Raw genomic sequence first — 14443 nt, forward strand, 5'->3', positions numbered from 1 at the left:
AGTACCGGGGTTAAAGTCGTTAAAAGTCGGGCTCCACCACTCCTGGCCAGGTTGCAGTTCGTTAGTGATGTCAGTGCGTCAAATCAAGGGGTCAGCTGTGCCCGTTAGTTTTTGACACAAGGGTCCTCTGGGAAGAGGGAACATCAGCTGAGAAAAGCACTTCCATCGGGCTGGCCTGTGAGCAGGCCTGTGGGGCATTTTCTTTGTTAATGGTTGATGTGGGAGGGCTGGGCCCACTGTGGGCGGCGCCAGCCCTGGGCAGGCGCTCCTGAGCGTGATAAGAGCGTAACCCCGCAAGCCGTGGTGAGCAAGCTGTAAGGACAGCCAGGTTGGACTCTTACACCAGAGACCCCCTTCTGCAGGTTTGTCAACTGAATGGCTAGAAGCCCTGTCCCGTCCCTGAGTTGCTGTCCCTTGTGGTCCTTTCTACACCCTTACACCGCTGTCAGAGTTCTCGCTGGCCCACTTTTCTCTACCCTGCTTTTCTCTAGGGTTCCCAGTGACTCTCTGCCCAGCTCCTACCCCCACTGAGACTACGTTCTGATCCCCAAAGGCCAGCCTAGCTCCCTGGTCATCCGAGAACTGGGCTCCTGCACTATCCCCTGGCATCAGAATGGCCACGCCTCCCTTGAATCCATTTCTCTGACGGTCAAGGTAGTCGTTCTTGATGGCAGATCCCTTCCAGGGTGCCTGGAGTCCACAGTTAAAACCCAGCAGCCTTCTTTAGCCTAGAAAACATGACCACCAGGTCCCAGCCTCTCCCGCCACCATGCCTGGGGTGGCACGGCACACTCTGTGACCTCCAACCCCAGCAGACCCCTGACTCCTGCAGCCCAGAAGCCCTGCTCTCCGCTTGCTAGCCCAAGCTCGCTCTACCTCACGCCGTCGGTGCCAGGCACAAAGCTGTGGGCATCGGAATGTCTGGTCTGACTCACTGCCTCTTCCCAGCACACGGTAGGACCTCAGGAATGCTGTATGCCATGAGGGGTCCTCCGGAGAACCTGTGCCATGCGTGGTGCATCTCTGGTCCACCTTGCCATTCCCTTGACTCAGGTCTCAGTCTGAAAAGAGCTGATCTTGGTGGCTTTGAACCTTACCAGGGTGCAGGATGGGAAGCGGGAGCCCCAGCAGCCTTGACCGATGGCGGAATCATCCCGCTTCATGCCAGCTTGCTGTGACCTCGCCAGAATCGCTGTTCCTTATTTATGTACTTAATAAGTATGTTATCGGTGTCTAAACTACAAAGTCATTTTTGAGGTGGGGTGGGGTCCAGACTGGCCTCAAACTCATGGGCCTCCTGCTGCAGCCCCTGCCCCAAGCCCCGGGGCCATAGGCACACACCACGTTCTGCTCCGCATTCAAAGCTTTTAACGCTTGGGCCCAGCAGGTTCTCATCAGTTAGCAGGAATGGCGTGTTGGCGTGTGATTTGCCTTAATGGGCTGTAAGTGGCCTGGCCTCTGCCGGTGTGTCTCAATCTGGCCCTCAGACTGCATTGAAACAATGGACCCCAAGAAACTGGATTTCTCCCCCGGAATCTCTCCTGGGAAAAGGACCAAGCTGAGGCCTGGTGCCAGCCAGAGGGCAGCTTGCCTCCCAGAAAGAGATTCCAGGGTGCTGGAGCTCAGAGCGCTGCAGTGGGCAGAGCCACACCACAGCGGAGACTGCTTAGCTGGGCACATCCCTGGCCCTGTGTGTATTTTAACCTCACGATAGGACTCCTGAAGACGGACACCTTTCTTGGGTCCCTCTCTCCACTGTGGCTGCATTGACTCTCCTTTTTCTGCATTTTTTTTTTTTTTTAAAGACGGTGTCTCTCTATGTAGCTCAGGCTGGTCTTGAACTCACAGAGATATGCCTACCTGAGTCTTCTGAGTGCTGGGGTTTTTTTAGTTTTTGTTGTTGTTTTGTTTGTTTGTGTTGGTTAGTTGGTTGTTGGTTGGTTTGGTTTTGGCTTTGGCTTGGTTTTTCTTACTTTGAATTTGGCTGCTTTAACTGCCTTTTCAAGGACAGATGGCCACACATGGATCCTCGGGGTCTGGGGTGTGACCTCGAGTTTGGTAATGCTGCAGTAGTATTATGGAGTTTTTCAGCTCACGCTTTCTTGGGCTTTTGACCTGGCCTAGCCAGGTCAAGTGACTGTGGTATAAGCATGAGGAGCTGGGTTCGATTCTTCGGCCCCACAGAAAATGGGCAGAGCAGCTGTACTCCCAGCGTGAGGCCAGAACTGGCTCCACAGGCACACACATGCACACGCGCCCTCCCCAAACACACAAACTCTCTTCTCAGGACAGTCCTGGGCTTTGTGATGGTCTTTCTGTGAGAGCACCGGTAATGATCACTGTCCTAACCCCACCCTACAGAGCACATGGAGCCCCTCTGGCCATGCTCTTGACCCACAAATGGAAACATCTGCTTGGCACGGGTGGGGTGAACACACCCACTTGCGTAGCCAGGCGTCACTGAGAGCTAAAGTTTCCATCAGAGTGATATCTTCCACTAAGAACAGAATCAAAATCTGTCTCAGAATAACGTGGGTGTTGTAGTAAATAATTAAAAAAGGAGTGTTGGGATTAATAATGTTTATTCTTATTTGCCCTAAAATTATCACAGTGATATTATTTAACCTGCTATCACAAATAGCAAGACATAGACACCTATTAGATTTATAATGACCTTATTTACCTTGCGCCTGGCCGATATTTCACTGTACTATCTCAATATCCTCACCACCCATCTCCCAGCCCCCATCCAATGCCATCCACCTTAATCCTCCTCATCTAGTCTACCTTCCATCCATAATCCCATGGTACTTGATTGTATTCTTCATCTAGGCCTTTTCACACCATTATTGGAGTCCTTCCTCCTGGCCCCATGTGGTTTCTTGTCCAGGCTAACCCATTATGCACCCTCCTTCCTCTCTTCCAGACCCTCTGATTCCTTCTTGAACCCAAAAGCTCTTAACCACGCCTACCCCATTCTGCCCTGCCCAGGTAGAGACTGTTTAATCAACCAATCACATATATCTTAGGAAGGTTTACAAAACAAAGATGGGTGTAATCAGACGTGGGCTTGTTTTTAAGAATCTGAAAACTGAAATGATTTCATTTATTTTGATCAGAGTATTTTATCACAGGAAAAGAAACTAGGATATCAGGCGATGATTACTATCTAGAATCTCTAAGGAGTTTATGAGCTGATAAGGATGATCAAGTTATTTTTAATGGGACAAAACATGAGCAAAATGTCATTTAAGAAGAAACGCAAAGGGCAGAGAGATGGCTCGGTGGTTAGGAACACTGGCTACTCTTGCGGAGAACAGAGGTTCAGTTCCCACCATCCCTGTGGGGCAGCCCACAGCCTCCTGCAACTCCAGTTCCAGGAGATCCAGTGCCCTCTTCTGGCCTTTGTGGGTACCAACGGGTGCATGCTGCACAGGAACACGAGGACATATACAGTAAGTACTTTAGTTAACTGTTTTCTTTTTTGACTCGCTCTCTGTGTAGTGCTGGCTGTCCCAGAACTCTCTATGTAGCCAGACCGGCCTTGAACTCAGAGATCCCCCTGCCTCTGCCTCCAAAGTGCCGGCATTAGAGGCATGCACCACTATGCCCAGCTAACTCTTCCTTTTTAAGGTAAAAAATGGTATGTGACAGGACACTCATTTGTCATGAAAGAAGTGCCATTTGCACCAAATGCACTAAGGGAACCTGAGAATAGCCAAGGGCAGGGAGGGTGCAAGTTACTGAAGCGGTAGGATGGCAGTTAGAAGGCATGAGAGTCCTGGCACTGCCTTGCTGGGCTTACAGGTGTGTGCCACCATGCCCACCTAATAATCTTTATGGCCAGGCATTGCCTGGCTCAGCTAAGTACCCAGCTGCAAGAACTGGCATCTAGCCAATCATACAGTCCTGAGGGAACAACTCTCTTTGCCGGAAGATGTCCAGTGTTCTGATTAGAAGCTGTTCCCTCCACCCAGGTCTTAGAGACAGCTCAGAGGGGATGTGGGCGCTGTTTGTGCTGTTGCTTGACATGGAAACTGACATAATAGTCTGAGGGAGGAAAGGGTTATTTGGGCCCACAGTTTCTGGTGGGGTGGAGGTTGGTCTATCACAGCAGAGAGGGCATGGTTCCAGGAGCACACAGTGGCATTTGTGGCAGCAGGAGCCGATCCAGAAGGCTCTGCACACTGGGTGGATCAGGAAGCAGAGAGAGCAGGCTGGGACCGGGGATATGTAGACCCATCAAGGGGCTGTCCTGAGAGTTTCCCACCTGTCAGCCAGGCTCCGCAGCCGCCAGCAGGAAGCCAAGCATTCAAGCATGAGCCTGGAGCAGACATTCAGAGTTGAGCGGTAACATAGAGCCACAGCTAGAACGGGCCTGCGATCACAGTAAGAAATGAGCTAGGGGACGGGGAGGCGCGCAGCTGAGTACGCGCTTGCCGAGTTCCATCCCCAGAACCCCTGTGTACTAACATGCACTCATCCCGGCTCTGGGAAAGGTGGAGCCTCGGAGATCCCCGGGGCTCTGGAAAGCTGCTGAGGCACCTGAATGTAGCTCAGGGAGGACAGACTCGTAAATTACAGCAGCTGGTCTCTGAGAAAGGGACACCACGAGTGCGGCACAGAGCAACAGGAGTCACAGATACAACGCTGCATGGTTAAAGCAGCTCACAGCTGCCACCACCCAGCACGCTATCAGAAAGCTCAAAACACGCAGCTCCATTCTGTGGTGCCTAACTATGTGATAAGAATTTCAGGAACCAGAGAAAAGGAGGCTTACATTTTACAAGAGCCCAATTTTTATATTTTTGGGTGTTTTTTTCAAAAACTGAAGGGATAGCTGGGTGTGGTGCCACCCAGTTTTAATCCTAGTACTCTGGAAGCAGAGGCAGGAGGATTTCTGTAAGATCAGGGCTAGTGTGGTGTACACAGTGAGTTCCGGGACAGCCAGGGGAACACAGAGATGCTGTTTGATCAATACAAGTGAAAACCATTCTTGGCTCTTGAGCCAAGGCAGGCAAGGTCTGACTCTGGCTGGTTGGGAGGACTTGCTCCTTGGCGGCTCACAGGCGTTCCCTCCTTGAAGTGCCTTGCACCCTGCACCTTCCCTACCCATTCACTGATGAGCCTGACACAGAGGGATAGAGGGGATGAGGACACAAGAGAGGCAGACCTCTGACCGCCTCTGAAGAGCCCCCTTTAACAGGCCTCCCCAGACAGTGGAGGTGATGGTGTAGGGAGAAACTAGATGGAAATTTGGGGAAACTACTGCTTCATACAGCTTACTGTCAGGCATGTTTACATACACGAACATACATGTACACCTCCATTAATTTCACAATGATTTAAGCTGGACCATTGGTCTATGTGATCCAACTGAAACTGTCGTTTTCTTTAGATTAGTCATATGTATGAGCTGGGCATGGTGGCTCACGCCTTTAATCCCAGTACTCGGGAAGCAGAGGCAGGCAGGTTCAAGTCCAACCTGGTCTGTAATGAGGGTCCGGGACAGCCAAGGCTCTGTTAACACGGAGAAACCCTAGCTTGAAGAAAACAACATATCTACCTTGCTAAGGAGAGTCTAGAACTTGGTCCTTCACCACCTGCTCTTCCCACACTCCTATGAAAAATGTCAAGGGCTGGAGAGACACTGTGGTGGTTAAGAGCACTGGCTACCCTGACAAAGGACCTGGTTGATTCCTAGCACCCACATGGTGGTTCACAGCCTTCCATAACCCCAGTTCTTCTGGATTCAACCCTCCCACCCTCTTCAGGCATCAGGAAAGAGGTCATGTACACACATACACACGCACAGTAATACACATACAAATTTAAAATCTAACAAGGATTTAAAATAAACTAGATCAGCAGTAGAAGGGATTCGGATGGGTGCGTGTGGACACCTCATCTAGGGTGGTGGTTGAGAGCAGAGTGTGGGGTGCCATGTGCTGCTCATCAGGATGGGGATCCTAGTGCTGCTTCTCCTCGCTTTCCTGAGGATCCCCACATCTTCTAGGACAGCGCATCATAGCTCATAGCCCCCTCCTCCTTCTTCTTCCTGTGGAAATCGGCAGCTACAGGCGTCTTCCTCTTGAGCCATTTGAACTGCCTTCTTAAATGCTAGGAAAGAGCGAAACGATGTAAGACACCTCCAGTCTGCTGCTGTTACACAGGCCACACCCCTAGATGTTCTCCACGCTAACGTGAGCAAACTCACCCGCAAGCCAGGTACAGTATGTATGAGCTCTCCGGGGATTGCTTATTTTACCTTACTGTATTATATTTGATTGTGTTTTGTTTTGTTTACAGACAGAGTCCCTATTGTCTGGGCTGACTTAAAACTGTCTGTAGATCAAGCTGGCCTTGCTGATCAGCCTCCCAAGTGCTGGAATTACAGGTAAGCCCCAGTGTGCCAGGATTTCTATCCTCCTTCCTGCCTGCCTGGATTTCTTTAAAAACCATTTTCTATATTTTACACAGTAGCTTCCAAACAATAACAAGCCAAGGCCTGAGCCCAGCTCACAGTACCAAAGTGCGGCCTTCACTGTGGGAACCGCTGTGGGTCAGTGCAGCAGCCGCTGCTTTATTCCCACTTCTTTCCCATGTGATCCTGTGGCACCGAATTCAAAGCTGTCCTGCTATTTCCATCCATGAAAGCAAAGAACTGCTCTGTGTGGGGCTGCAGCTTTGGCGGCTGCTACTCTGTTCCACGAAGCTCACAGTGTGAGGAAGATTGAAAACCATTGTCCTCGACAATCAGGGATCATCACAGTAAAGGCCAGGTCAAGCTTCACTGCTCTTCCTCAGAAGAAGCTGATGGGGCCTCAGACTATACTGCCACCCCTGCAATGCCACCCCAACAGGGGCCACCTAGACAGCAATAAGGAAGGGTGCTTGGCCAGAGTCACGTCAGCAAGGCCTCCTCCAAGGAAGTTTAGAGCAGACTTCCCTGAGAGTGGCCTCAGGGAACATCTGAGAAAACAGAAGGTTTAGATAAGGCTCCAAGTATCATAACGTAGTAGGTTTCAATGCAGGATCAGTCACGCAACCAGGAACCTCTCAATCTGAGAAGACATAATTGAGTCACGGATGCCAAGAGTCTAAAATAGCCTCCCTCAAAATGCCCAAGCAGCAACTAGAACACATCAGAAACAAGTGAAGAATAAATCAAGGTTGCAGAGCTGTGGGCAGAGGTACACGCCTACAGCCCAGCTACTTTGGGGACTGAGGTTGGAGCATTGCTTGAGGCCAGGAGTTTGAGACCAGAAGGGAGATCCAGAGAAAAGATCAACTGTAGCTATTTTAAAACCGAAAAACTGTGATCATTGAAATTTTGAAAATTAATGTCTTCATAACAGAAGAGGGCAGAAATGTCAGTATCCAATCTAGAAAGGCATAACTGCAAGAAACGGCCAGCGACTCAAGGACATGTGGGACTCTGACAAAAGATCTGAATTCACATCCCTGGAGCATGGAGGGCAGGAGAAAGGAAATGGGGCTGAGCGTTTTGAAAAGCATTGAGGAACTACTACCTGATTCGCCGCCACCACATGCCACTGCCTCAGATCCGCAAACAGCAATGCCTACAAGTTCTAGAAGCTGACTGAACCTCAAACTGGATGAGTCCAGGAATCCACACCACATCACAGCCACAGCTCTGAAGACAACGGCCAGAGAAAAGTCTACAGCAGCCAGAGAGAGCACCATGCCACTTTCAGGGGAAACCCCAGTAGAATCACAGCAGATCTCTTACCAGAACTCATGGAGGCTGGCAGGAAGTGTCTCCCACCATACAGGAGAGCAAACACTGTCCCTGTTTATACATGACATTGTGGTCTATGCAGAAAACCCGAAGGGATCTGCAAGACGCTCCTTGAGCATGTGTGAGTGTGCTCCTCAGAGACACAGGACAGAAACCAGGTTCATACGAGCACTGCGTCTAGATGTAATAAACACATGATTTAAGGCACTATATCAGGTCTAATTGTTTAGAGGGGGGAAGAGAGGGTACTGGGGAGCTAGGAGAGGTGGTTCATGCCTTTACTCCAAGCAGATCCCTGAGTTCAAGGCCAGGCTGGTCTACAGATAGGGTTCCAGGACTACACAGAGAAACCCTGTCTCAAAAAACCAAACCAAACAAGCAAACAGGCCTGTGGCTGGAGAGATGCTCAGTGGCCAAGAGAGCTTGCTATTCTAGAGAGGACCTGAGTTCAGACTCTAGCACCCATCTCCTGGAGTTCACAGCCTCCATTCCAAGGGTCTGTCACCCTTGTGGGGCACCTAACATTCACTTACCTGGTGTGTGTATGTACATACATATATATAAAGTTCCAAAAGTATGTTTACAAAAACTAAAGTGCTAGCCACCACTCTTGAGGACTGGAGAATCCCACAAAATTGCCAGCCTGGCTGGGAGTAGAGAGATGAGATCAGATCCTCAGAACAAGCTGTGTAGCAAAAGCTCTGGGTTTTACTGACAGACCTTGCTTTGTGAAAAAGGAAAAAAAAATCAAAGATTATTCCTAACATCAAAATAGGGCCTCCTCATGCACATTTATCAAAACAGGTAATGCCCAAATGTGAGCCAAAACACACAAAAATGGGGACAGGGCTAGTAAAATACTCAGGCCTAAATCTTAAAAAAAGTATATACAGGATTTATATATTGTAAATTACAGAATATTGGTAAGGTAAGAGAAAGCGTAAATGGAGAGACACCCTATTCACTGATCAGGATAGCTAACCAAGAAGACATTTCCCCACAGATTTCAGGAGATCTGAAATGCCAGCTGCTTTTCTGTGGACACAGATAAGAGTCTCATAAAGTTCACATGGAAATAGAAAAGTAGCTAAAGCAAATCTGAAAAGGAAAGAGGAGGCAGGGCTCCCCCACACTCTGCTCAGTTTTGAGGCTGATTTTGTAACTACAGCAATCAAAACGGTGGGTGCTGTTCCAGGCCCTGCCCCTCACCAGCCCAGCCAATGCTGTGGGCAGCCAGAGGAAGGGAGACAGTGTTCTCTTGGGGTGACCCTGGAACTACCGGGCACACACAGCTCCCTCCCCGCAAAGGAAAAAATCTTGACTGTAATTTCTCACACTTTATACATAACTAACAGCTTTAAATGTCAAGCACGGGTGTGTAAAACTTGTAGGCACTAACACTCGGGGAAAGTTCAAGCCTTCAGACCAGGGTGAGTGGGGGGTCCTTAGATGTGGCTGGAGAGGCAGCCCCGCAAGGAAAAGCACCTGCTGCAGGGGCCTGACAGCTTGAGTCTGATCCTGGGCCCACGTGGTAGGAGGAGAAGACCTACTCCTCAGCTCTACCCACATGCACTTGTAGGTGACTGTATGCGTGAGCACACACCAAGAGGGGCATGGGGGGAAGATGGGGAGAAGGAGGGAGAAGTGTAAAAAAAAAAAAAAAAAAAAAACAAACAAACAAACAAAAAAAAAAACCTCTTTTTAAGCCAGCCACAGTGGTGACTATCTGTGAGGTCAGTACTCCTGTGGCAAGATGGATGAGACACACAGCTGGTGGGGGTGGGGAGCTTGAGGAAACGAGCTCAGCCAAGGGGCCAGAGGAATCTACTTCTGCAGGTTGTCTTCTGCCCTCAGCAAGCCCACAGTAGCACAGGCACACAAACAAGTAAAAACGAACTAAAAAACTAACCATATGACCCTACAATTGAATTTCTCTTACGAGACACAAAAACTCACTTTCACGTGAAACCTTACATAAGTATCCATATTTTTCTTTTTACATGTAACGGTAAAAACAGCACGGGGCTAGAGAGATGGCTCAGCAGTTAAAAGCACTTGCTGTCACACAGGACCCCGATCAGTTCCCAGCACCCACACAGGACTCAGCTGCTCATAAGTCCAGGTCCAGGACATCTGGCCTCCACCTGTTCCTGCATGCTTGTGCTGCACATAAAACTCATGCAAGCAAACACATGTAACATAAATATTTAAAAAACTAGGAGTCAAGAATGGAAACTGGATGAGGGGCTGCCAGAGAGAGCAGGGCTGGGTCTTGCTTGTGGATAGTTGGGGGCTTTAGTTTCCTTGTTGTGTCATGTAACCTAGGACCTTGAACTTGGGAGCCTCCTGCTGTAGTCTCTCACAGGCTGGGGCTCCAGGCACACACCCCACTTCAGAAGTTCCGTGTTTCCATTGTGTTACGTGACTCTACATACCTGACAAAGTGACATATAGCTATGTGTGCTCTGGGCATCATTGTCCTGGCTGCATTGTGGCATTAGAGACTTGTGAACGGCATGTGATCCTATTCTGTGAATGTATAATTATATAAAAATGAAAAGGTTTTTTTAATGACTGCAATTCACTCTGTAATTAATCCCTTTGAAGCCATGTTGACAGAAACCTGGTGCCACTCTGGGTGGGAGGTGATGGTTCTTTTGGTAGCTTAGAGGCTGCTCCACCAGAAACAGAACTGGGAAAACACCAAAGAAGGGGAACAGACATCTGCAGCTGGGCAGATACACACTGTCCCCTTCATTGATAAGGAAAGGACAGATGGCCGAGTGGGAGGACTTCTCAGAGTAAGAAATCCAAACAGCCAATCAGATGTGAAGAACCATCTAACCTCAACCACCATCAAGGAAAGGCAAATCAAAACCACAATGAGCCACTATTCCCCACCCACTAGACAGATAAAAATAGTGCTCTACACCCAGCGTTCACACGGAAGTGGAGCAAACAGCACTTGCACCCTGCTAAGGAGGCGTTCGCTGTGTCTCCACCATTTGGGAAAGGTTTGACCTACCTACTTGGACAGGACTTGAGTTCCTCATTGCCACATCTTCCCCCACCACAGGGTGAAAAGCAAGAATGAAGTGTGGGAGATGATTCACTGAGACGTGCAGAGCAGGCAGTTACCCTGCTGGGCCATCTTTCCAGGTCTGTCCTCAGACTTTTTACATTGTGCGTGCATGCGTGCGTGTAGGTCAGAGGACAACCTGTGGGAGTCCGTTCTCTCCTACTAACCAGTGTTTGAACTCAGGTCATCAGACAGTGCCTTTATCCACTGAGTCCTCCTCGGAGAGATGCACTCCCGCCTTCTAGCACTTGGGGCTGCAATTTTGCCATCTGGATGCTCTGTGTCTTTGACCATCTCTTAAGTGGCCTATCAGCCCTCATCCTGTCCTTCACAAGGTCAAAGGACAAGCTGTCCCATCTATGAGCCAGGAAACGCACATAAACACTGAAAGCTTTTGTGGAGGGGTTACTGATGCTGTGCCGGACACCAGCTTGATTCCTTATAATTAGCCTATCAATGGATGGAATCTGCTTTTGGCATCTTTAATTCACTCTGCAGTAGTCCACCTTTACACCCATTTCAACACCATCCAGTTCTCCCCACTTCCTTAGGTACAGACCAGAGCCCCGGCCAAGGCTATGTACGCATCCAGAGCAGCAACATCCAGAGTCCTTTCCTGGTTTCTCTGTGCCATGGGCACAGGCTGGCTGGGTGCCCACACGCACAGGTGAACAGTTATCTGGGATTGGGGCACATGTGTCCAGTGTCCTCTCCATACCCCAGGTCCTGTACTGCCTCTGTCACCACCCTAGTGACATGTAGAGCCTCATCCTTGTAGGAAGGGGCCACAATGTCGCTGTGAGGGTTCAGCAGTCTACGCAGCCTCTGCTCCAGCTGGGCCTCCCAGCACCAAGCTACAACCACCATTAGCCAGACTTTTGGCTACTTTGTGGGTTCCTTTTCCTTCTGCCGTTCTCCACCCCTTTACTTCTTCCCTTTCAACCCCCTAACACTAGATAAAGGAGGACAGAGGGGGAAAGGGGTGATAGTATCATTAGACTCCTTCCTGCTGATTAGGGGCAAATGTGATCTTTTGCAGTCAGGATATCTGATTTCTCCTTTTCATCTCTTCACACACAGCTACATGACAAACTGTAACCAGCAGCACCCAACCACCAACCGGCCCCTCTGTCAGGGTGCTAGCATTTATACCCTCTAAAAAGTCCCCAGAATTCCAGTTGTCACACACTCCCAGAAACTAGCTTCATCTGGCAAAATCATCCCCCTGCTAGAGCATGAGGCAAATCATAGCCAGCTGCTGTGGGCAATCTGAAGCAGACCAGTAAACCATACCTGGGATTTAAAAAGAAAACAAAAACAAAAACCCAAACATTCTTATCATATTTCTGTGTTTTTAAAGAAACCAAAATTCTCACTACATAACTGCCTCCAGACATTGCCAATATCCTGTGGGAGCAAGTCTTCCCGGCTTTACAATCACTGTGCTAGTCAACTGTATGCCCATAACTTAAAAAAAAAAAAATCCCCAAGCCTACAATATGGTTAGGTGAGTAAAGGCACTTGCCATACAAGCCTGAGGACCCGAGTTCAGTCCCTGAAACAGGAAGACAGCCCACCCTGCAAAGTTGTCCTCCGACTCCCAGACCAGTGTCCTGCCTCCCTCCATGTTCTGGTTGTATTGGCCTTACGGTGCTTGATTATGTAGAGGGATTCCTTTCTGATCCATCTGGCCACGGAGAGCCCGAGAATGATGAAGAGCAGGAACAGCAGCACGGCCGATGTCAACGACAGGAACAAGGTGAGGACATTCATGGAGCGCTCTCCTTAGAGAGCAAGGAGAGAAATGCCAGGCTGTTTAGTGAGGACAGGCTTGACCTGAACTCACCCCCGAAATGCACAGAGTCTGGGGAGGCAGATGGCCTGGGCATCCCAACCTGTAGCTCACTAAGCTTGTATGAGTTTACTGTCTCTGGTTTGTTCTGTTTTGGTTTTGAGACAGGGTCTCACGTATCCAGCTAGCCTCAAGCCCCAACTTGTCTTTCCAACTCCCTATCCTCCTGCCTCCACCACCAGAGTGGGGACTACCGGTGTGCACCACCATGCCCAAAGTCACGCAGTTCTGGGATGGATCCAGGGCCTTTCTGGCATGCGAGGCAAGTTCTGCCAACTGGGTCACACCTCAAGTCCTAAACCCAAGTGACTTAAAAATGAACCCAAGTTTAACGATTTTCCTAGAGGCCTACAGAAACTAGGTAGCCTAGGCCCACTGAAGCTAGAGAAAGTACAAGGCCCCTCAGTCCTCAGGACTTGGCCTGTTTGGGTCCCCATTACTGATTCCTGATTGGGTAACAACACCTAGGAAAACACGACGGTACAAAGAGGATGGCGTGTCAGAGCTGCCTGCTCTGAGCAGGGCTGGGAGAATCAGCAGGCCCAGGGCATTCCCACATGGTCTGAATAGACATCGTGCATTTGCTAAGGGGAAGCCTGTATTTATGTAGCCCAGGCTAACCAGGAACTTGCTGGCCTCCTGCCTCAGCCTCTGCAGTGGGGTGACTCCAGCTGTGTGCCACTATAGCTGCTCTTTAACTTGTATTTAATAACAACAAAACAATCACCTGATAGTCTCTCCGGAGTAGGAACGGTTGTGGGGGAGGTACCTGGAAAGATGCTGACCAAAACAGGTCCACAGACCACATCTGTCTCGCTGGTCCCATTCTTAAGCACAGACTGTCCATGTAGAGAACAGCTTAGACAGGTCAAGAAAAGGGATTCAGAGGATTAGTTTAGGGTTGGAGGAGCAGAGGAAAACTTCGGTATCTGTCACTCCATGAAGCAGCCAAGTGACGAAGCAGGTGGACCTGGGCTCACAAGCAGTGGACAGATCGTGTGAGAAAGCTCCGAGAGGCCATCTGGCCTCCACCAGTTCCCCTCAGCTGTGAGGGTGCCCCAAGCTTCACCCACCCACCCACCAGGCTCTTCTGTCTCCCCAGGGTAAGGAGGCACACGCATTCTGTCTTATTCAGTGTGGCTCAGCCAGTGTGGATCAGCATGTTGTGACCCACTAGTCTCTCAACCCTTCCCCCCAGTTCTTGCTCCCCCGACTGACTTGGGCACATGTGAGGGCGACAGTATGGATGGGATCAGCGGCAGCAGCAAACATGCAGGCGTAGCCCTGGGTCTGCCACTTCAGAGTGACCTTCAGCAAATGTGCAAAGCCTTGATTTGCTCAGCAGCCGAAGGGGGAGCAGCCTGTGCTCCCAGGATCAGGACTGAAGCAAGTGAACAAGCTCCAGGGGCAGAATCTCACATGCTGGGCATATTTAATAAATAGCGACTGTTGCTGCTGTCATCACGACCATCACCATCCTCACCGCAGTCACTATCACCTCCCATCACCATCATCACCATCATCACCATCATCACCATCATCACCATCCTCACCGCAGTCACTATCACCCCCATCATCATCATCACCATCATCACCATCATCACCATCCTCACTGCAGTCACTATCATCCCCATCATCACCACCATCATCACCATCATCACCATCACTACCACCATCATCATCATCACCGTCATCATCACCATCCTCACCGCAGTCACTATCACCCACCATCATCACCGTCATCATCACC

At 49.8% G+C, this 14443-nt stretch overlaps 1 protein-coding gene across 1 annotated transcript in view; it reads right to left on the reverse strand.

Moving 5' to 3' along the window:
• Positions 1-5896: 5896 nt before the first annotated feature.
• The window catches only part of Tnfrsf9 (TNF receptor superfamily member 9), a 13378-nt gene continuing 4831 nt past the window's right edge, over positions 5897-14443 (reverse strand). The window contains exons 6-8 of the mRNA XM_055615302.1: positions 13421-13551; positions 12491-12625; positions 5897-6120 (exon numbers count right to left, since the gene is read on the reverse strand). Of these exons, the coding sequence (XP_055471277.1) occupies positions 6026-6120; positions 12491-12625; positions 13421-13551 (361 nt within the window). The 3' untranslated portion in view covers positions 5897-6025. The remainder of the gene's footprint in view (positions 6121-12490; positions 12626-13420; positions 13552-14443) is intronic.

This window comes from Psammomys obesus, unplaced genomic scaffold, assembly GCF_907164565.1.
Source record: "Psammomys obesus unplaced genomic scaffold, mPsaObe1.curated_primary_1811, whole genome shotgun sequence".
In the NCBI taxonomy this organism is placed as follows: Eukaryota; Metazoa; Chordata; class Mammalia; order Rodentia; family Muridae; genus Psammomys; species Psammomys obesus.